We start from the raw sequence: 24634 nt of genomic DNA, 5'->3' as shown, positions 1-24634 counted from the left end.
ATTTTCACATATCTGAGCCTTAAGCTTTTGATTTCAAATTCACTGGTAGGTGACAGGTTTCAAAGCGTTCATGCTGCTCCAGAGGGGACAAAGTGGTCTTAAGTAAAAAGTTACTAAGCTTTGTTAACACACAGGCATTTACAGAATATTGCATTTAAAAATAGGCAGTGTCTTGATTTTTCCAAATCTAAACTTAAACCAACACCAACAACAGCCTATATAAAAAGCTGAAATACCCATCAGCTACACCATTAGTAAAGCAGGGTCCATCATTGTTTTAGTTTCGCAATTTTTAAAATATAACGTTTCAGCAAATTCAACCAGATGGGAACCTTGGCACACGATACAGTGAATTTCTAACCCAGTTCTCTGGCAAAATCCTGGTTAATCCCGTCACAATCCCTTTATTCTCACCCCGTGTTTAGCTTTAGTTTTTATATTTGCCAATGGACACTTAGTTGGTCCCTACACCTGAGCAGTGTTTATTACGAACAGAAAAAGGACAAGTTCCCGAAAACAACCAACTGAAGTCACCCCCACTGTCTAAGCATCCACAGCCCCGGGAGCAATGGAGGAAGTTCAGTCCTGCAGAGCAGAATCTACACAGGCTAAATTATTCATGAACACTTGATTTCACCTGAAAGAATGCTTTTATTCCCAACTTCAGGGCTGGAAGCAGTGAAAGCCACGCATGCTGTAAAAAGCTGCCCGGAGACACAGCAGTGAATTCTTGCTTCCACCAGAAGAACAACAGTATCCATCTAAACTTCACTTCCTTTGAACAGAAATGAGACTCAGCCACACCAGACACAAACAGCTCAGCTGAACACGAGGGGTTTGTGGCTAAAAGCTAGGAATGAACATCCTGTATTGTGATGATTAAGATATTAAAGTCATGTTCACCCTTTAACTGAAGAAATGCCTCAGGAACAGGACCAAGACAGCTACAGTATCCTGAATTTTAGCACCTTCTTAGTTATGCCAATCAGAGGAAGTCATAAAATACTCTCCCTTTCTTCCTTCCACAGGATTCCGCAGGGGAGTAGGTGGTATTAACTTTTCATTAACAGGAAAAGCACTAAGAGTGCTCTCAGATCTGCCTGGGAGACTGAGATTACCGAGTGCAGAGATTACTGTGAGCAGTTTTGGGCACTACAATATAAGAAGGATAAAAAGTCATTAGAAAGTGTCCAAAGGAGGCACCAAGAAGCCTCCAGCAGCAAACCACCCCCAGATTAACAGTTGAGTTTCTTCTCTGCATCTCTTCCATCCTAATTGTTATCACAGGCATCCAATTGCAACAGCAATTCCTTATCAATGCAGACCTGACAGTTGCAGATGAAAGTTTACAGATCCCACCAGCAACAGCCTAAGGCATTAATTCCTTTCCACAGTGTCATTTTAAGATTATTAGAAGTGCTCAGGTGACTAATTCATGCATTCAGGCAGTCACAGAATTCTCTGTGTCAGGCAGTCAGGAATTCTCTGTGTCAATGTTGCAATCTAAGGAGAAGCAAATGGAACACAAAGAGCAAAAAAGCAACATAAATTACCTAATTTGGCACACTTTTGGTTGCAAAATGTCAGTGCTGGAAGTTGTTCAAGCCCTCAGACAAACACTTCCTCTGAAATACTGCTTAGGAACTGTCATCTTGGTGCCAGCACTGCCTTGCTCATTTCCAGAAATCTGCCTAAAACCTGGATGTTTGTGTTCAGAGAATTGTTACTAATTTAAGAGGTCCCCGCCTAGTGCCTCAAATGGATTAATTCTTTTAATTTCTACTGTGCCAGCAACAGGAGAGGTATTTTTCCATGTGCTCAGATATTTATACAGCCTTATTTTTGGTGTGGTGAGCTGTTTGAAGATTTATATGCAACCTATGGCAGAGGAAAAGGAAAATATGCTACACCATACATTCCCAATAAGCCAGCTATGGCTTTGGATGCCATCCTTCATATATTTAGATGCAGGCAGAAGCAACTTTACCTGGTAGAGTAAGCTGAGGCTAAAAAAAGTGTCATTCAAGTCTTATGAACAAATCTAACAGTTATTTTTCTTATTTCTGTTTTGATTCTGCTTCCTTATTTCTGTTTTAAGAGAAGTTCTTTGATTTCAGATGGAATTTGCCTTAAAATAATCCCACTCTGTATTTCCTTTGTCACATTTGTCTTGGCAAGAGGTTGAAGGACAGGGCATCAAGTTTCTACACCAATATCTGAGTAAAGCCAGAGGTTCCATAAAGAAAATCACTTTCCACAGCAGGAAAATCCCAAATGGTAAGCCACTATCATCACGACTTTTGGAGGGGAGGGGAGGGAAAAAAAAGAAAAAAAACTAAAACCAAATGACAACAAAACCCCAGGGATTGAACGACAAAATAAATTTCACAGATTATGAGCTTGTTTTCATATCCAGCTTTCATGTGCAACCTGACAGACTGGACAACTCATGGCATCCATATTGCATCCATAGGGATCATGAGCTGCTCTCTGTGATGGACTGAGCTCTGTGCAGATGGAGTTCATTAAAATAAGCACTGTGGCAAAAAGGAAACCATTCACACGAGAGCAGAGGGCTGCAGCTGTTGACCAACTCCAAATAACTCCCATAACTCCCTCATGTAATACAGCCCTTCCTTATTTGTGCCTCCCTTCCTGGGAATGACTCCAGGAAAGATTCTCTCACCCTTCCCATCCAATGGGAAAAAGGGTAAGGGGAGTAGATCAGGCTCAAGCTGAACTTACCTTTCAAGACTTCAAAAATACAAGCAGAGATTGGTGATATTAGTGCTGACCAGTCTTGAATTGTTCACTATAACTACTAATTTTGATGCACAAGGTGTTGAAAGAATATTATCTCCTCAAACTAGAAGTATCAACAAAATCCCTGCCAGACAGCTGCCACTTTCTCTGTGAGGTCTTGTTTGTAAAGCACAGCTCTGCTAGGGCCTATTAGTCCTCACCAACACAGCCACTTAATCTTTATTTCCCTAACATGTAATTTCCCTTAATTACACTTGGAGAATATTTATAAGGTTATTAAAGTTAATTATAAGACTCAGAGAGGTCTTTAGCCATAATTACCAGTACAAATCAAAGCTCTGAGTAATTTTTTGAGGGGGGGTTTTTGGTGTGGTTTTTTTTTTTTTTTTTTTGAAGAATCAGTTTGATCATCTGTCATCCTGAAGTGCTCAGGATGATGGAACGGTTTCACCCAGTACAATGAGCAGCTGAAACTGGTAAACATGAGTATCTTTGTGGACAAGCTTTAGCATCCAACTATGAGTCTGCAACAGCCCTCTCAAAATTCACTTGGAGATACGAAATGGGCTTTTGAGAAAGTGTTGAAAAGAATTGATGTTCCTCTCTTAAACTTTTATATAAATCTTTTTACTCCCACACCTGTTTGGAATGCCGTGCTTCATAAATTTAGACTCAGGGATATATTTAGGCTCAGATCTCAACTGGTATTTTTCAGCAATTAGGAAACCTAGTTTTTAGGTAAGGAGTGACACCTGAATGACTGCGAGCATCAGGGCTCTACAGGGGGACTGTCACCATGGGAAAAGCAGACACTGCCACCTTTGAGGAGGAGAAATAGGGGGGACCACAGGGAGGTTTCCAGCAGAGGCTGGTTCAATTGTAGTTGCCATGCACAGATTTCCTGCCCCTCAGACTTCACTCTCACAGACCATATGGTAACATTAATACTGCACCTGCAGAGCAGGGACGTGTCTTCAGAGAGCCTTGCATAAAATCTGAACAGCAACAAGTGTGACAAGTCCCTCCCTTTTTAGGTGTGCCAGTTTTTCAGCTCTCAGCTGTCATCTTCAATGTCTTTTTTGACAAAGCTCTGGCTTCAGATGGCAAGTGATCGCAACATAATCTTGTAAAAGAAATGAGCTAAGCTTTCAGCCTTCCTGCACGGGAGAAAACCTCAGCCACAGCCAGAGTGCAAAGCTCTAAACGAGTTTTTTTCACTGTTCTACCAAGAATTTTTACCAGAAGTAGGTGAACATGAGCATTCCCAGCCCATTCAGAAACGTCATTTGTTGCCCCCTTTGCTTGCACACACTTCACACGTCCCGCTTGGTCGCTCTGAGAGTGGGAGGAACAGATGAAGAGAGAGTTCTGCTCCTGAACTCTACCAGGATACTTTTCTAGCTCTTCTCAAAAAGTTCTTTGAGGCTACTGCTAAGCAATCATGGTCTAAAGCTTCTGCAGCTAGATTAAGAGAAGAGCCAGGATGCCAAAACTCTTGGATGTGAGGAAGTGACTCCAGTCCAAAGGCAGTGATAAAAGGTGCACTACATAGAAAAGCAGCCAGAACTATTAAGAATCTCTTGGCTCATCCTGTCTATTCTTACATCTCATTCGTAAGTCCTACTGATTCTCTTCTCCAGGATGAAATATTTAAAGTTATACAGTTTGAACTTGCCAAACTTTGGGGACACACACACACAGCTTCTCAAATTTGCACTGGAAAAAAGATGTATTAGAGGAGGAGAGGAACTGCCAAGCACAAAATCCCACTTTCTCTAGATTTTACTAATAAATCAGTATTGTTTTCAATACATCCCTGTCTTCTAGAAGTATCCTAAGACAACATCCATTACACCAGGGAGCTTATACTCACAGAAAGTAGGTCCGGTGCAATTTCTGCTGAAGTCAGGCTGTGGTTTCTGAAGTGCAATTCAATGTAATCACTTTATAATAGATTTCAGATGCTAGAGACCAGCACTAGATTAAAACCATCCTGACATGGAGATAGTGAAGGACTATCAACATCAAGGTTAACCTTCCTGTCAATTCATCTCAATAATCTTTCAGTTGTGGCTTCCTACCTCGCCAAATACAGGCAGGAAAAGACAAGTCTTCTACAAGAAACAACAACAAAAAAAGCACTTCCTGCAATGGTTTCACTAATACCCAAGATGATGAACCCAAAAAAAAAAGCTGCCAACCTCTAATCTGTTTCAGAATGGAACTGAAAGTTAGCCAGCAAGCAGAGAAGCTCTGTGACACCTGAACCAGAGGCTGAGCCAGTTCACACTGACCTAGTTCAGCCTGGATAACTGCTCAGTACATTTCCAGTGCTGAGGCAAAATCCAAACTCCAAAGGGAAAAAAAAAAAAAAAAAGAAAGGACAACAGTTTTCCTGCACTGTGCTTTCCCAGAAGAGTTACTATTTTTCCTCTTCTAAGGGGTTAACTTTGCCATTTGGGTGCAAATGTGTGATGTGAGTCAGGAGCAGGGAGGGCAAGAAGACAGAACCTTAGGGTGACACCATTCCAGAGCCAGCATTGCTTCACCTCTCCAACAACAGGAAAAGTTAGCGAAGCAACTGCTTGGGAATTAAGAAAAGGGGATAAAGATGCACCATCACTGGGTTCCGCTCTCACTCTATACTGGTGCCCTGGATGAACACACAGGATCATGTCCCCTCCCTTAATTATGGCACAACTTCCAAGCAGCTGGTAAAATCAACACCAACATCTTCTTTCAAAGATGTTTTAAGGTATAAGACATCTCTCTCCTTTTTCTCTTCCCTTTTTTTTTTTCCCCACAATGAATTTATTTTTCCTTTTTTCCTCTTTTGAGTAAGTATTACAGCTGCACAACATGGCATTTCACTGTCCCAGCAGCACAGATTTTCCCAGAGTTCTCTGCCAGGACCACTCTGCTCTCGGTTTGAATCCATGTCCAAGTGAGGCAAGTTCACTCTCCATTTCCATTCCAGCCATAACCCTTTCCCCCGGAATTTCCAGCTATGGCAGAAAAAGCCACCAGACAACAAAACAAACCAGACTCTTGTTTTCTGCACTTCACTTAAGAGTAACCAAAAAGAAGATTGAAATTTCTGGATTTGATGAGCTTAGAACATTCCATAATGGAGACAGCAGCTGATGCCAGCATGGGACACATGAAAGTGAGAAAGCAGAACATTATCTTCTAAAAGCAGCAACATTAAATGGCATTCGAGCAAAACAAATGCAGAGTGCTTTGACATCTGACTACTGAAGCATTCAGTGGCATTACCATAATTTTCTCTCATGCCCCTGAACCAGCCCATTTCTAAAATAAGCACTGACTGACAAACTTCTAGGAAGCTGTAAGTGTGTGTGGGTTGTTTTTCTCTTTTGCCTTGGGATTTCATTTTTATGCAGCATAATCTCACAGCATAAGCAGCCAAGCAGGATGAGGAGATAAACCAGCACAGTGAAAATTCCTTCCTGTGCTCAGATCCAGCCCTCACTTTGGGTATCTTTTATTTAAGAGAGACCTTTATGCTGAAAGTTTGATTTCATTTATTTTTCATGGGGAAAAAACGTATTGTACTGAGCATTGCCAGCCATATAATCTTTCAAGGGACTCCATCTTCAATAAACCTTAAGAAAAAACAAGGACACTTTGAAGCCAACATCTCTATTGATTGAGTTCTGACGGTGTCACACAGGGCAGTGGCACAGCCAGGCCCCTGAATGAACTCCTTTCAAGAACTACGGAATCGCAGCATCTCATTAATGAAACAACACTCAGGAGCAAGAATCATGCATAAATAACTACTCCTGCTTCTCAGAGATTAGAGGGGGGAAAAAAAAAAAAAAAGAAAGTTTGAATTCAGCAGAATTAAGACCAGCAGCTGATAAGTAAGAGCACAGAAGTTGGCCAAGAGCCACCACTTTAGGGAATAAAAGTATTTATTGCTGACTCCCACCCTGCCTAAGTATTCTCATGTACTATAAAAAAAGGGCTGTCTTAAAAACCATTGTGCAAGAAAAGCTGTATCAAAAAAATAACTAAGCATAGAAGATTATCAACTAGGCCCACTATGTTATACAAAAAATCTCATTTCTGTACTTCCCAAGGTGTTCCCTGCACAATCAGGTCACACTGCACAAAGAACCCCCTGAAACAGTAAAGAACTGGAAATTAAACCCATTTATACAATTGTCCTGGTTTGGCAGCATTGGGATGAATACTTCATCTCACTGCATCCAGTGCCTGCTTTCCTGTTGTACAACTGAGGCAAAAGCAAAGTGAAGAGTGTGACAATCAATCAATCAATCACGTAACTGCTTAATTACCCATTTTGAAAGCACATATAATATTTTAAAGGAAACAATTCAAGGTATGATGTAAATTATCTGCATTTCCATTATTTGCCAGGGCACACTTTCCCGCTTTTCCCCAGTCTTCATCAGCTAGCAAATCCAGCCAGAGCAACCACTGACTGCATCTCAGATGGAATTCTGTCAAGCTTAGCACATTAAAGAAAGCACTAGAAGTGTGTTGCTTCTATATATAAACTGCCTGTCTGGTGCACACTATGTCTGAATAATACAGCCTGCCTGACGCCAAATCCAAGTTCTCCTGGATGGGGGGGGGGGGGGAAAAAAGTCCCCCTTTGGAGTTGTTTTCAAAGCACCAAAGCACCCCATAATATTCACAAGGAGCAAGAGTACTCCGTCTTTGAAAAAAAGCCATCACACCTACCACTTACACTTCATTACTGAATTTCTTTAAGTTAGCAAAGCCTTTCATAAAGAACATCATTCAAAGCAGTAGAAACAAAGATTTGAGCCCAGGAGTTCACAAAAAATGCTTCAGGAGTGACAAAGCTGTACCACTGCTATCATCAGACCTTATCAGCTCTCCTTTGCTCCCTACCAGCACCACACCTTTCCCCCAGGTGGCCTCTGTTTTCCTCCCCTCTGCCTCCCCATCCTTTTTTAAAAATGACATATTAAAAATACATCCAAGACGCCATCGTGCATTTACTCCTAGAAGAGAGTGTATTTTATCCCACACAGAAATAGAAACACCTAAGGTTTCCAGCAGTAACACGACACAGGTATAACATAGGCATAACACAGTTACCCTTGATAAAATTTATAAAACTGTGCAGGCCTTCCCAAGGTGACACTCAGATTTTTGGCTGCTAGGCAGGATTCCACGATCTAGGTTCTTGGAACTTTCTGTAGTTTAATGCCAAAAATGCAAATGAAATTAATTTTTGTAATGACCACTGAAGGGTTTTTAACGTGCCCAACTCCCAGAACTCTTGTTCTCTGCTTCAGCACGTGTCTCTCCAGCATTTGGGCAGCACTGACTGCTCAGCACAGCCTCACTCCTCATCTCAGGTGTCACACAGCATTTCTTTTAAAGAAAGCACTTGACTGTGACCAGACTGCATAATCAAAGCAGGTTACATGGGCCTCACACTAGCAGCTGCTAGCAGGACTATTTAAACTGTTAGGGAGTCAAAGTAATTATTATTTTATCTCTGCTAAGCTCTCATTGCAACAGTTTTGATCCTCAATCCCACAGCTCATTGACAGCAGGAGAAAAATCAGCGTGTTGGAACACCCTCATGGTAAGGCAGATGTCCAGAGCCTACTTCCAGAATTTAATATAAAAATGTCCAAACAAGGGATAACTCTGTAGAAGCCACTCAAAAATGTGGACAATCAATACTGTTTGATCACCCTTTAAAAAAATAACTCCAAGACAACTTTTTAGTAGTGAAAAAGGTTTCATATGCACTCAGGGGCGTTTTCCTCTCCCAGCCATGTACCTGAAAGTAGATATTCTCTTTTTCCTCATTTAAGAGCCTTTTGCTCTGGAAAGGATTGACCTAAAATTCAAGATATTTAAAAAGCAAATTATTGTTTAGAGTTAAGTACTTCAATAAGTGGGAGTTCAAAACAGAAACATTCAAGTATCAAGTCAGAACAAAGGGTTCCATCTTCTTTTACACAGCACTTCCATTTCAAAAAGTGTTACATATCTACAGCTACATACATCTAATATACAAAGTTTTTCCTCATGCCTTATAGGTATATTTCTAATTTCTCTCACAAAAAGGTAGGGAGACCAAACCTCTTTAAATAATTAATAATAATAATAAATCATTAAAGGCACATCCCTAACTGACCTCAATCAAATGAAAGACAAAACCAAATTTTTACATGCAAACATTAAGATTCAGAACAGGAGATGACCTTTAGTGCACCCTTCCATGAGTGGAATGTTCTCATCCACAAGCAGATTTAATTAAATTTAGCTCTTTAGACTGATTAGAGTTAATAAAGCAATTTGTTAATAGACCATTTTATTATGTTTACAATGCGGTTTTGTTGGATATTGTGCAATGGTTACAAGCTGCAGGGCACTGGTTTTTTCACCCTCTTCAACTGCACTGATTTTATATGAAATTTAAAAGAAGGGCCCAGAGTCATCATAAACACTGGAGAAGATCAGAAATGCAGTATATAAATTATATTGTTTGAAGGACCCTACAAGAGATGTCACCAGGGGTGACTGTTTTAATTTTATGTATAAAACAAACCATGTTTCACATTGACCATGAGAGAAACTCCTGTAAAAATAAAAAATTCACCATATACAAGGGAATTACTGTAAAAATTGTGATTTTTCATGCCTCCTCACCATTATACACTTCTGTTAAGCACTGGACCACTTTTCTGTGTAACAACTGTTTCGAGAGATCCAGGTGGGAAAGAGTTGCATGGAATTCTTCAAAACTGTACCACCTTCCTGCAGAGGGACTGTGCTTCTGGTTAATTTAGATATTCAGATTCAGGAAATAGCCCACAGCTGTCCCTCAGGCTGCCCATATTCTCAAGGGAAAGCCAGAACACTTCAAACACAGGCTGAAATTCTCCATTTGTAATATCCACTAAGGGAATGCCAAAACCTGCTTGAGCAAATCCGGTATAGGGGAAAGTGTCTAAATCCAGAGAAACCACCTTAAAAAAAGCCTGACTTTTCTTGTTAGTACAGCTGGATGCTGCAGAGGATGGATAACAGCTTCCACTACACCATGCTGTACTGGATTTTCTGTCCTTCAAGCACAAATATCAAACTTCAAACATTTAGCTACAGCGCTGAAACCATGGCTCTCCAGGAGAGGAGCCAAGTCCTACATTCAGTTTGCAGAGAAAGCACACAGAGGATATTTCACAGGGAACACATTTTTTAAAAATTCACACTTTTCCAGCAATTTTAGAAGACCTGTCAAAAAATAAATTTTAAACCCCCCCAAAATTTAAAAACCGCACTGTCCTCCGTATCTCACTACTGCAACCAGCTCAAAAATTTGTTATCTGTCAGATGGTCTTACCTGGCCAGCAGACAGGAGTTACCCTCTCATGCTGCTATCATTCCACAACCTTCTCCCTCCTGGGAAGAGGAATTCCCCGAGAGAGCCAGCACATGTCAAGACAACTTGCCCAGAGTTCAGCGATGGCGCTGAACCACCCTGCAGCTGGGATTAGGGCTAAAAAAACAGCATTGTTTGAGAAACGATTGGACAGCTTTTGCGTGGGGGTGGGACGGGATTACTGCCTCCAAACTGGGTCTGAGCAGTAATGGATTACCTGGAGAAGCTGTGTCCTAACCCTCACTAACGAATTAATTCAGTTTGAAATGTGCTACCGGGCCACACACCTTGTCTAGGGGAACAGCAAAAGTGACCTTCACAGCTGTTTTACTGGAATTCTGGAAATCACAGAATGCCACCTGGAATGCACCAACAGCACAACACAGCTTGGCCCTGGGCAGCTCCTTCCTTTGCCTGTTCCATGTTTCCCTAACAGCCATTACCACCCAGCAGAAATAATTATAAACTGTATCCTCAGCCAAACAATCATTTAACACTCAAATTGTGCAGACCTGTAAGTTTAAGGTCAGGAGCAGCTGTGTTTGAAAAATGGCAAAGCAACAAGAAGGGGTGAGAGAACGGGATTGGCCAGCAGCAAAAGCTTAGCCCTTGGAGAATCACATTCTATTAGAGCAAATTACAATGAAACCCCAGTTCCCTCAGGGTTTTCTACCAGCTCCTGAGGTGCAGCAAGGAACCTTAGAAATGTTATTCCTAAGGGCTTTATACCTGATCGCTGTACTCACAGAGCACCCAAGACGTTTTTTGGGTGCACTGTATTGATTTTATAGTGGGAAGACTGAAAGAGGAGCCTTGTTCAGCCAGCAGCACAGGTAGCAGACCCCAGAGAAGCATCTCTAGGTAACGCAGATCTTTAAAAAGCTTGGTTCTGTACGAACAGGTTCAGCACTGCAAACCCACTGGTCTTTATTTTCCAACACTAAATTTGTAGATTGCTTGGTTAGACAACAAGATCTGAGTTACTTCTTGACTGAAAATTATTGCCAAGTTTGACAGGATATGCTTATTCCATCAGTGATACAAAAGCATTTCACCAGCACATACAGAGAACCTTTCTTCACTTGCTCCAGTTCACCAAATACTGATTTTTTTTCCCCCAGGGTAATTAAACAAGAACGCACAAATATTCCTAAAACCATTGTGTAACCCTCTATAAATAAAACAGTGACATTCTCTACATATACCAACATTATCTCTTGTATCCACACACAAGCACACTATTTCCCAGAGCCCCTGGATTCCTCCACAGTTCATGTAAAGGTTAGGTCACATCACTGTTCCAACGCGCTCGTTTCACATCGGGGCAGATTTCAATTTCATATGGAAGAGACAATGGAGCAGCATGACCTCAGGGTATCACAAAACATGTCCCAAAAGCCCACTTTCATTTTCAACAGATGTTGGTTCAACATAATTGTCAGTGTAAATCCTCTTAGAGCCCAGCAGCACATGCAAAGGAAGCAAACCAAGACCATCACACGCATTTTTCATAAGGGAGAATGGACATTTTAAGGAAAACACCTTATGGGAAAAGCACAGTTGCACAGCAAAGAAATAGGGTTGTAGACCATCAAAAAATTGACTTGTTTCCTAGAGCACATCAAGTTGTATCTACTATTTTCCTGGCAAGTCTGTTGAAAGAACTTCAAGTTTGCAATCAGAGAGAAACAAACGTAAATACAGATTAAAAGAAAAAAAAAAAAAAACACCAAGTCCCAAAGCAGTAGGCTGTTTCCTCTGTTTGTAGTCAGCAGAAGCAAGTATGATTTCATGGGTTTGTGTGGAGACTGCAGCACTTTGGCACTGATAAAAACAGCCATATCTGAACTATCTGACTCTGAAGCAACGTGTGTTTTAAAAGGGAAAAAATGTGAAGCTACAAGAGCCTGATAGGAGACCAGAGCCCAAGGATTTTTCTGCATGTGAAGCACACCAAGAGCCTTTCCTTGCTCTCCTGTCATCCCAGCATGTTAGCTGATAAACGCTCCATAATTAGAAGACCCAAGTGGGGATGCCTGAAATCCATCTGACCTGAGGGAATGAGTTTAAAAACCTGACCCAGCTTTTAGCGTGCCAGATCCTCCTGTATTCCATTTCTGCCTACTGGAAAGGGCTGGCAAAGGCAGACAGAAGAGACAGACTCAACTAAACATGGTATTCAGTGGGATTAGAGAAAGGTTATTTTGGGACGTAGGAAGTACTCAAAAGAGGAGGGCAAAGAGGCAAAAAAAGTAATATTAAATTTAAATCAGATACTGGCGGAGGGAAAGGTCACAAGAGACGCACAAGCAGAAACCAGGAGGGAAGAAATATTATTCCTTTACATTCCCTGTCTGTGCAGAGCATCTGTTGGACTGGGGGAATGGTTTGCAAAGAATCACCAGTGGGACAGAGGCATCGTCACTTCACTGCAGGCAATATTAACACACAAGTCACTGCCCAAACAGCTACACCAGCAAACACACAAATAAACTCCTTTTGTGGAACTCTCTTCCAGTAAACTTGGCCGTTCTGGGAGAGATAAATCAATCTGACACTAATTACATCCAAAAACTGCAAGTAATGACATTACGGCAGGAAAAGCCCAGCTCTGAGGGATCTATTTTTGAGGAAGCCAGTTGGAGATACCATCTTGCTTGTTTCTTTGACAGAAGTTTGGATACAAATCGAATATTCTAGTCTCATTCACCTAAACCTTCCAACAGCTAAGAGGAAAGGAAACTGTAGCCCCGAGACCCAACTACTGTCTTTGCATTTTTTCACATGCCAAAGATAACAAGCACTCTCCTACCTAATTACCAGGTATTAAAAATAGGAACATGGCCATGGTGGTGCACCTGGCAATTACGGTTTACCAAAGCCTCTGATTTCTTGTACAGCAACATATAATACAAAAATAAAAATCTAAATATCGTCTTCCGGAGCATGGGAGCTCACAAAGCATCAGAGAACTAGAAGGCACATGGTGTTTTTGCAAGTCTAATATGAGGATTAAGCTGTATGACAAAAGAAACTCTTCTCTTGCAGAGAAAAGCAGTGTGCAGGAAGGAGGAAAGACAGGTGATGAACCAGCGAGGAGTAGAAGCAGCAAGAAATGAAGAGGCTTCCTCATTCCTCACCACATCTGAGATGGGAACACAGCTCGGATCTGGCACTTTCAGATCACTTTCCCTGTCTCCAGCTCAACTCTTAGAAGCTGCAGGAGTGTTTAGGTGGATAAACCCATGGCCCATGCCAAGCTGGCTCACAGGCACACAGAAGGGCGAAGCAGATGCCACTGAGCAAATGCGCCTCTCCTCCGATCACACCCAGGCTATTTCCTACTGAAAGCACACCTCAAAGCAATCAACTTTCCAGTTCTAGGTCAGACATTTTTAATGAGCAATTAGCTCAGACACTCATTTTACTTGGCATCGAACAGGATCTTCGCTCCTTAAATTAACAAAAGTTATTTCAATATTTTCAGTGAAACTTTCAAGTCAGAACTAGTCACTTAAATTTTTTTAGACCAGAGCTGTGCCCTTTATGTTCAAGTATACCCAAACCCCAAAACACCCGTCCTTCCTTAACCCAGAAATAGATAGTTTTGTTAAAACTTGCACATTTTTATGTCTGAGAATAAAACCAACATCTTTTCAAATGATTTGAAGACAAACATCCCTCCTTTCAGAATTCCACACCCTGAAACAGCACACGGTGAATCAGAACTTCACTTACAGGAAAACATGAAACACTGAGGGGATGGAGGAACAGAGCACAGAACTACAGGCTAGATGCTCAAGTGCAAGTCAAATCCATCTTGGGAGGACACTGCTTCATTTAGCCAGGGATCCACCCATTTCTACCCAGTTTTTGGTTTAGGCACACATCCACATCCCAAAACAAGCAACACTCAGTTTTGGAAACAGCATTAGTATGAGTTTGCTTGCATCTTCTCCTCTCTCAACACTCAAAATTCCCAGCTGGTTAGGCCACAAAAGTGCTCCTTGGGAAGTACTTCTCCAGCCTTGCCCTTCACACCTCATGCCACTTAGTTAAGTTTGTTTCAAGGCAGAATCAGAAACCATCCAAATATTAATCGGAAATGCCTTTGGTGCTGAGGTCTGGGTAAGGACACTTGTCAAACTCTCCCAGTGGGCAGAGTTCTGGCACATTCCTGCCAACATCAAAGTGTGTTTTTTCCCAGACTTTTGTACCCTCTCTGTAGCCCCCCAAAATCACTGGTTTTTAACAGCATGACCAGAACTTCCACATCTCCATAACAGAAAATTATGTCACGTGGTCATTCAGCTACCTGAAGTCATTTGCACACTGCAAGCACTCCATGGCTCTTCCTGCATAATTAAAACCATCACATGCCTTCCACTGAAGTATTGCTTTATTTAGTATTTATTGTGCCACACCAAGCTTTAATTTCAACAGCTAAAAGCTCTACAGACAAGCCTTTGAAAGTTGCCTTACCTTTCTTGCAACCTACTACTTCTTGCAACCTTCTACAGCAAGCCTGCCCATAAGGATGCTTTTGAAATGTATTTTTGCCTGATGTAATGTTCTCATTTCAGTGCACACACCAGTTTATTTTCCCAGCATTAGCCAGGGAAGTTCTTCAGCCTACTTCTCATTCCATAACTAAAATAAGGTGAAGGAAAGGAGAGTGTCTTGGGAGTGAAGGTTAAAAATGTCTTCTGACAAGAAGCCCTCAAGCACTTCCCTCATCTTTACTGTGTGATGAAGCCCAAAAATCAGGTATTTTTCTACCACCTGCAAGGCCAGCTGTGTCACTGGTGGATTCAGAGGGATGAGCAAGAGCACCAGTTATCAGGGAGCTTTCTCTGCTTCTGGTATTGAAATGACCATGCACCTTCCCTTCTCTGGGGTTTAATACAAACCCCCAAAGCCACCTTTCTGAAGGAAGATTTGGTTTACTGCAGCTCCCTTGCCCCCTTCCCCCTCACACCATTCCAACAGGCAGCTTCTCCCCAGAAAGTATTTCAGCACAAGCGAGACAACAGCTGATATTTCAGAGCTGCTATTTTAAGGATTGCCTATGAGGGCTCCTGTCTAGCTGGACAGATTCACTGCTCTTGGCAACCTGCTGACTTGACAAGAGGGACAAATACCTTGCTTCACAAGCCCAAAATACTATGTGGATTATGCTCTTTGCAAGCAAAGGATGAAAAAAAAAAAAAAAGATCCCAGTGTTGAAAGCCTTGCAAGTACATTTGAGCTCCAACTTTATCCAGCAACAGGCCTGGAAAAACATCCTTCTAGATGAGGTAATGATTAGTGTTACATCCTGCAGCCAAGCTCAGCATCTGGGCTCACAAAGACAGAGGCTGGGCTTCCCATGCTGTTAATCCTACCAGTAGTCCCTAGCTTGACTGAAACAGGAATCACAGTTCCTAAACAGCTGTTTCCTCAGACACAGGAGAACAGCTGAAGGGGACTCAGGCCAGGCAGAGACACAAAAACAGGCAACTAATTATTTCAAGTTGTGAGGCAGATTGTAGACAGGCTACAGTCACCCATTTATCCAACATGAGATGTGTCCTGAGATTTTATCTCACTTCTTTAAACTGCTCCTTCATGCATTTACTTTGGGAGAGACTGTAAGTGATACCAATGCCATTTGTTGGATATATGGATGTAAAGCATTAGGAGGGAAGGAGTGTTTGATGAAGAGCATATTTGCCACATAAAATCATCTCGAATTTGGAACAATTCCCCACGCCCTACTGGCAAGCATCGCCTACAAAGTCCTCCTTCCTTCCTATATTTAGGTCAGCCGGGCTGAGTCAAGCCCTCCAAGAGCATCCCTTGCTTTCGTAACTTTCTGTTCTAGAACAGAAAAGCCAGACACGCTTTTTTCAGATCATTTGTTCGGCTCATACGTTAACACTCATAAAGGCAGAAAGTAAGGCAATAAAAAAATAAGTCAAGTACTGGTGCTACATAAGCCAGGCTGTTTCTAAGGGCTTCTCTTGGAACACTTACTCAAGCTTACAAAAGCCTTCACACGTCTGTAATGCCAAACACTGCTCAAAAAAGTTCCACCACTACCCTAATGAGGCACACCGATCTTACACTTTGGGAATATATCCCAAGGGAGTATATCCTTAGGGAACACACTGCTTTAAATGCTCTGGTTTGTGTAACAGTTCAATACCGTTTGTGTGGCCTGTGCTCTCATATACAAATAGCCACTCTGCTTGCTTTAGCTTCAACTCGTACCAAATTGTTTCCACCTCTGTTGATGGAAGTTGCCTAAACTGCTGTATAAAACAGCGTTTTCTCCCCCAAAATTAACCCCTCAACTTAAAAGATTCCACATTCAACCATCACAGCATCTCTTCACTAGTCCCTAAACTCCAATTTAGCCTATTGAAGTTACTTAGTGCCTTCTTACTGTGACCATTAAAGCTGGCTGGCTGGTTTCACCTGCATTTTGAGATTTTTCCAATTAGCAACACCTTCTGCTCCTTCATAGCAGTGTAACATCCCAATTTTTGAATCACTAAGAATACAGGTCAATTCCCAAACTGATTACTTCAGTGAAATAATCAAATGTATGGTCCATAAACAGATCATGCTACTTTTAAAAAAAGTAATAATTATGTACGTACAAAGATGTAGGTGACAGCTCTTGAAAGTGGCACAAAGTGTACAAAGAGTGAAGGCACAACCCTCACAACATTACTTTCTTTAACAATAAAAATAAATTATGCTGCTTGAATTACTGATTTCAAATTAATTATCGCCTAAAGAGCTCTGCTCTGTAAAATGGTGGATGAAGATTTCTAGCACAGAGAAGGCACACAGCTCATTTTTCTGAGCAATATAACACACATCTGTCTGCAAAACAAGGTGTCAATTATTTTCCTAATAAAAACAAGAAATTGACCTTGTCCTTCCTCATTCAAGAAAATAAGAAACAGTAACTAATATTATCTGCCTGCAAGAGAAATGTCTCATTTACACAGTTCCTTGTTGGATTTGCAAAACTCCCGCTCATGTAACAATTATTACTGTAGCTAGCGGAGTGGAAGTTAACAAAAAAAATATTCCCCTAGAAACCATGTCTCAAGTAATCACATCAAAGCTATCTAATCCAAGCAGGAAGCCAGCTCCTGGAAGGTTCAGCTGGGCAGGACTGTGCCTTCCCGAGCCACACACACTCCATCCCGGCAGATGAGCGCGCAGCATGCGGCCACGGCTCCTGCCAGCTCTGCTGGCACAGACCTTGGGCAGTATCAAACTGCTAGATTTTGCAAACACTGCTGGCACGTGCTCACTGAGAGGAATGAAAGAGCCCAAAAGTTTCCATTGACCTAAACACAGAATAATCTACTGGCGTCAAGGCGAGCCTGAAAGCGGAGAAGCCGATCATTGATCGGCTTCGCTCCCGCCTGCAAGCGCTGACACCCGGGGAAAAACAAGCTCAGCAGCACAAGCCAGGTGTGTGAACAGCAAATCCTGAGCAGCAGTCTGTGAGACTGTTAGAAACCCAGAACACCACCTTTCGTGTTAACTATGTTTACATATTTGCCATCCACTTAATTACCGCGTCTGTCAAACCCTGCAGCCAGATCTGGTGGCACAGCACTACCCTTTCCTGATGGGAGTGATTTGCAGTAACTGCACCTTCTACCTCTGCTCTGAACGGGTCTAGACAAGGTGATAAACTACTTCAGGAACTGCCTCAAACACTAAAACTACTACTGATTAACATGACTAACATTGCTACTAAACCCTTGGCACTACCAGATGCTTCACTCTTACAATTTCCTTCCTCTTGCTTAGTTACTTCCCCTCATAATTGCTCTCACTGCCCTCTTCACCATGCCAGGCTCTCTCCTGGTCTGAGCAAGACATCCTGGCTGCAAATCCCAAAATATTTATATTCAAATGGCAGGAGTTTCAAAAAGCCCTTACAAGTGCTTCTGTCTTCTTATAGGAGCGAGACCAGTGAATTTGTCAAAATATTCTGACAGTCACAAAATAAAAGGTACCTCTGTGAATCAGTCTAGTTTGGATGCTCTTTTGGGCTTCCATACGAACATAGGGAAAATGAGACTCTAGGATCTGCAAATAACTTGCCAGTGTCTCTGGCTTCTGGATAACAAAGGACTAAAGCAAAGAGAGAAGTGAAAATCTACGTGCAAAAGCAACATGTCCATGTCCCAGCTTTGTCTAAACACCTGTGAGGAAGGCTGGAAGAGCCAAAATATCAGTAACCCTCCTACCTTCTTAATATGGAGGCTCTCAACATCCTTGTTAATGGGAGACAAAAGGCTTAGTTGACATATTTTAAGACTGGATCATAGAGAAGGATTAATCTGGGATCCTTTGTGTGGAGAACAGGCAGTTAAACAACAAAACAATTGAAGTGCTCTGAGACAGCAATGCAAATAGATAAAATAATATGGGAAAATGCTGAACCTTGAACTTGGCAGTTCACAGTTTTAGCACTCAAGGGAAAAGATAAAAGACAGGCTTGTGTTGGGCTTTTTGAGCAAATGGAGTTGTCCTTTAAACAAACCCCAGGAGAAGGAAGGAAAAAAAAAAAGCCACAAACCACCACAATATTTGAGGCCTCAAACCACTACACAACACAGTGAAAAGTAGATCTAAGATAAAGAAAAGAGAAAGTGGGAGAAAAACGTGCAACAGAGAAGAGCAACTGGGTTCCTTGTAAGAGACTGATGTCTTCCTTGATCAAATGACAGCACAGCCAGGACACAGTTGTGGAATTCAAATCCTCATCCCAGAACAATTCTTAGGATATTATCATGACTCTAACAGACAGCACAATCACTCTTATTGCTATCTCATGCCCAGGACATAAGACATTCTTGTCCTCCTACCTCAAACTCCGTCCTTAGGAACCTTCTCATCACCCTGCCTCAAAAATCTGCCTGCAGAGAACATACTATCTGAATCACTCACACAAAACTCAGCCTACTGAACGTATTCCAAATGGTGCACAACAACTGGAAAGGCACTGGTGGTAATAAGGAGCATGATGTTACAGCTAACTCAACCTCCCAGCCAGCGCCACCGAAAACCAGCCATACATTAGCATTCACCTGATCTTGCTGCAACTCTGAATCAGGAAAGGAAACCAAGAGACCTAAAACTCTTCTAGAAGAGCGATTTATCTTGTAACCCATCTTGGGGTCACACCAACACCAGCTGGGCTGACACACATAACCCACGCTAGGGGAAGAGGATGGCCACCTTCACAGCAGCACTGGAGCAGTTTAGACACTGAATCACAGAATGGTTTGGGTTGGAAGGGACCTCAGGTCAACCCTCTGCCACAGCCAGGGACACCTTCCACTAGGCCAGGTTCCGCAGAGCACTATCCAACTCGGTCTTGGACACTTCAGGGATGGAGCACCTGCTTCTCCAGGGCCTCACCACCCTCACAGGGAAGAATTTTTCCCTAATATCCCATCTAACCCTGTTATTTTTCAGTCTGAATCCATTCCCCCTTGTCCTGTCACTACATGCTCCTGTAAATCGCCCCTGTCCATCTTTCTCATAGTCTCCCTACTGGAGAAGAACCCCAGGGCTGCTTATCCCCCTCTCCCCCACTGGAAGACTACCAGAGCAAGGATGCAGAACAGCCTGTGTCAGATTTAGTAAACATAAAAACCAAATTCACATTATCCTGGTTACCACTGAACCACTTTAAGTGTACACAGAAGAATAAGGAGGCAGGAAGCATCAGCAATCAGCTGGTTTAGAAGGTTAAAGTCACACTGAGCACAATGCAGCGCCCGGTGGGCGGCAATATAAAAATCAGTTTCCAAGTTAGAGGATTCACTTATGCCCACACCCAGCATCACCTTGCAGTATTCTGGTTTTCATTTTTCACTCCCATCCCTGGAAGTGTTCCAGGCCAGCTTGGACGGGGCTTGGAGCAACCTGGTCCAGTGGAAGGTGTTTCATGGCAGGGAGCTTGGAACGAGATGATCTTTGGGATCCCTTCCAACCCAAACCATTCTGTGATTCTATGATTTATACGTATCCATAACACTCCCGAGCGGCCTATTTTCAGTGGTTAACACCAATCCCAGTGGTTCTCAGCAGCAGTGGCTGGCGGTGGATGTCCCCTCCGGAGGGGCTGGAGCGGGGGGAGCTCCGGCACCGCACGCCCTTCCCTCACCGACCGCCGGAGCGGTGCCCGGGGATGGTGGCACAGGCGGGGGTGAAGGCGGGTTTCCACCTCGCCCTTGAGCTGCCGTGGTGCCGGTGGCCGGGGGCGCCTGCGCGGCGCTCGGGGGAGCCCGGGGGGGAAGGCGAGGGGAGGAGGATGGAGAAGGGAGAAGGGGGGATGCCGCCTCCCGCCGCTCACCTCGCGGGCGATCTGGTTGAGCGCATCGTCCTCCGCCGTCAGGCGCTCCCGGTTCGGCAGCCGCTTGCGCCCGGCGCCCGGCGTCCCCATGGCGGGGCGGTCCCGTCCGGCCCAGCCCGGAGCGGAGCCGAACCCAGACCCGAACCCGAACCCGGACCCGGACCCGCTGCCCGCCGGCCCCCAGCGACCCTCCCGCTGCCTCCGCCGCCTCCGCCGGCGCGGCCGTCACCGCCCCCCGCCCCGCGCATGCGCCGCCGCCCCCCGCCCTGAGGGGACGGGCTGCCTCACGCCCCCCCGGAACCGCGGTCCCTGCTCGCTGCCGTCACCGCCCGAAGCCGGCGTGTGCGTGGGATTCTTCCTCGCTCCCCTCACCACCCAAAATCGGGGTGTGTTTGGGGGTCCCTGTTCGCTGCCCTCGCCACCCGAAATCGGGGTGTGTGTGAGGGGGGGTCCCTGTCCACTGCCCTCGCCACCCGACATTGGGGGGTGTGTTTGAGGGACCCTGCTCGCTCTCCTCGCCAGAAATCGGGGGTGGGTGAGAGGGTCCTGTTCACTCACCTCACTACCCAAAATCGGGGTGTGGGGGTACCTGCTGCTCCCCTCATGCCCCTTTCCTGCTCCCCCAGCCCCACTGTGGACCAGCCCCCTTCCCGCTGGGGTGCCCGGGCTCCCTGCCGAGTTGTGGGGGAAATTACAGAATCACGGAATGGGTCAGGTTGGAAGGGACCACAGTGATGTTATCTGGTCCCACCTCCCTGCCCCAGCAGGGTCATCCCAGAGCACAGGGCACAGGATTGTGTCTGGACAGCTCTGGAATATCCCCAGAGAGGGAGACTCCACACCCTCTCTGGACACGGTTCGGTCACTGCACAGGAAAGAAGTTCTGCCTTCTGTCCAGGTGGAACCATCAGTTTCTGCCTGTTCTTGTGTCCCACTGCTGAGCCCCGTGGAGCAGAGCCTGGTCCATGCTCTGGCACCCCCACTTTGCATAATTACACACATTACAGAGGTTCCCTGTCACCTGTGTCTCCTCTTGAGGAGCCCCAGCTCCCTCAGCCTTTCCTCATCAGAGGTGCTCCAGTCCCTTCACCTCTACAGCCTCTGCTGGACCCCCTCCAGGAGCTCTGTCTCTCTTGTTTTGAGAAGCCCAGAGCTGGACGCAGTAAATTTACCATAAATCATGGAAATGGGCATCGAAACGTCACCAGAAGTAAAGCTGGGGCATCCCTCTGCCACAAATACAGGGGGAGCAGGACAGAAATATGACCCTTCGTGCCCTGACACCTCACACAGCTTCATAGCCCTGTGGGGTCTCTTCAGCAACGGCTTTTCCTATTAAGTATAAGTGGACATGATTAATTTTAGTGTCAAGTACATCAGTGCTTAATTAATTCACATTGACAAGGAACATGTATTTTCTGGGATTCCTGTCACAGCCCTTACACCTCAATTTTCACGCTAATTCCCTAATTATGAATTAAAGTCTCTCAAGCTCACGTTATTACACAGACTGAAAAAAGGACTACAAAAAGGACCACAAAATCCACCCACTCCCTTCTGACCAGAAAGCTGCGTTTAATCTTAATGATTTAATTTTACCATGGATTTAAACTTGATTGAGGTAAAAGGCAACACCTGCCTGCTCAATATTTATTGGCAGTTTTCATGTACAACACCTGCAATTTGAGTCATCCTCAGACTGACTGGGTAGTGATATTGCATCGATGCTGCTCCTTGCACCTGGGACTGTTTATCTTTGCAAGAATCAAGTGATTATTTTGTCAGCAGAAGCAGATGGATGAGTCCCCTCCTTGCTTGGGCAGCAGAACTTGCGTCACACCCTCAGATTTGGCGTCAAGTTTACTCTGAACCCCACACAAATGGATTAAAAAGGGCCTGCTCTGCAAGGCAGCACAGGGGCCTTAAATTGAGTTCTCACTCTGGAGGCAAAGCCTTGCTGGGTCTGGTTTTCCTAGATATCCCTCAGGCTTCCCTTCTTCACCTCCCCAAGCCCTGGCTTAGCACTACCACTCTTTCAGGCTCTGCATAACTCATTCCCTGAGCCCTTATCCTCGCATTTGCCCCTGCCCTTTGAGGAATTCTGGCTAAAGAGGCGGGGCAGTGCCTTATTTTTAGGTCCCTGTTACCCAGGGATTTCAGCCACCTGTGCAGCTGCATCACTGTATCCATGCAAGGAATTTCCCTGTTCAGGGCTGCAGTAGGATTTGCATCAGTGCTGTTTGCCTGGCTGGCTGAAAGCCTTGCAGAGCCTTGGGCTAGGCAGGTTTTTTTGTCCAAAAAACACTACTGAGGAGACAAAGGAAAGGGGAAAAAGGAAGGGGAGGAAGACAGAGAGGGGAAATAGAAATCTGGGGGGGGGAAGAGAAATACAGGGGAAGGAGGAAAGAAGTGGGTGGGAGAAAGGGAGAGGGAAGAAACAGGGGGAAAAGAAATCCAGGGGAAAGGGAGAGAAGAAAGAAATAGAGCATGGGAGAAAGGAAGAAGGGGGGAAGAAACAGAGAAAGAGAAATACAGGGGAAGGGAGAAAGAAAGATGCAGGAGGGAAGGAAGAATTAAAAGAGTAAAGCAGAGAAATTGGAAGAGAACACGTTAGTGGGTGACTGCAGTCAGATTTCAAATCACACCACTGAATGTGCTCTGCAGTGTAAGAAATCCTTCTTTTTTCTTGCATTCCAGACGTGCACAGTAATTTTTTTTTCTTTGAACATAGACAAAATAAGCCATCTTGCTATAAAAATACTATACAGGGAGAATTTGTCCAGATAAATGTGAAATAATGATTCAAACCACGTTGGTTTTGGCTGCACTGTGGAGCGCAGTGAGGGAAAATGAAACACTGAACATACATTCCTTATTTTAACAAGCAACACGAAGGCGAGGCTCGTTTTGTCTGAAAGTCATGACTGTGATGAATGACAGTCGGACAACACTGAGTATCCCATGCCAGTTTTAAAGGGCTCTTTAAGTTTTAAGTGCATAATACACCCCTCGTTCTCCAGCATCCCATGTGCAAGGAGGCTGCTTTGTGCAGAGCACACCCTAAAAGATACAGTCTTCCCTCTGTGCTGCTCTTAAACCCAACTGTCTTGTAAAACCTCACTGCTGAGAATCAGAAAAAGTGATCAGCTGTTAAAACGGGTGGTGGTGTACTTGACAAACCTCTTTTACATAATAAAATGGATGTTTTTGTGTCCCGTGCCAGAACATGGGATTACATCTCTATTAGAGGCAAGCCCTGGGATAGGGGAATCCAGTGGTTGGGTGAGGGTGTTAAAAGCAAACACAAGGGCACCTCTCCACTCCACTGGAAGGTCACAGCATCTGCCAAACCAGAAATGAAGCCTGACAGCTTTAACAAGATGTCCATTAGTCCAAGGAGAGTGGAATGCTTTAAAGACCTTGGAAGATCTAGACTGAGGAGGCCAGTATTTCGGATTGTCAGGATACGTGAGATGAGCAGAGCTCCATTAGCGTTGCAATATTTTGCAAACATAACAGCAGTGGTATCCAGCAGGGTCTGCGGATTTATTAATGGAAAAAAAATTACATCACAGACAAGTATGTGCTGGCACTGAAATTCTGCAGGAAAATAGAAAAACACTGGTGCAACCAAAGGGCTTGTACTTTATTAGGTTTCCTAGGGAAGGAAGGTGATCCTCTCCAGCAAATCATATCTCCTGGGAAAAGCTTTCAGGTGTGTTGCCGCATCTGAGCAGTGTCAAGACAGGCCTCAGGAGAGTGGTGGTGTCCATGCGTATTTTGTCTGGATGAAATTCCTTACTGTTATTCCATCTCTTCAAGTCAGCAGGGTCACTATTTGCATCAGCAGAGCTCTGGCCCTTTGGGAGCCTTGCTTAGCTTTGTCATGTCTAGCCTGAGGTTTGTAGTCACACAGCAAAGCCAGACCTGATTAGTGTCTTCTCAGGTGGTCCAAAAAAGAGAACCATGGGCTTGGGTTGGCAGGGAGAATACTGTGGGCTTCCAAGCCAAGCTTTAGGAGGACTGGAGAAAAAGAGTCCTACAACAGCAGCAGACCTTGATCCCTT

The 24634-nt window shown here is 44.0% G+C and overlaps 1 protein-coding gene across 5 annotated transcripts in view; it reads right to left on the bottom strand.

Annotated features, from left to right (window-relative positions):
* Positions 1–20775, bottom strand: part of LRRFIP1 (LRR binding FLII interacting protein 1) — a 102984-nt gene extending 82209 nt beyond the window's left edge. For all 5 annotated transcript variants that reach the window (XM_082284647.1, XM_082284650.1, XM_082284654.1 and 2 more), the window contains exon 1: positions 20568–20775. In XM_082284647.1, coding sequence (XP_082140773.1) covers positions 20568–20657 — 90 coding nt within the window. In that variant the 5' untranslated portion in view covers positions 20658–20775. The remainder of the gene's footprint in view (positions 1–20567) is intronic.
* Between the last annotated feature and the right edge of the window lie 3859 nt (positions 20776–24634).

Source organism: Coloeus monedula, assembly GCF_965178545.1.
Source record: "Coloeus monedula genome assembly, chromosome: 7".
Taxonomy (NCBI): Eukaryota; Metazoa; Chordata; class Aves; order Passeriformes; family Corvidae; genus Coloeus; species Coloeus monedula.
Note: the sequence above shows the minus strand (reverse complement) of the source record. Positions and strands in the feature narration are given on the sequence as shown.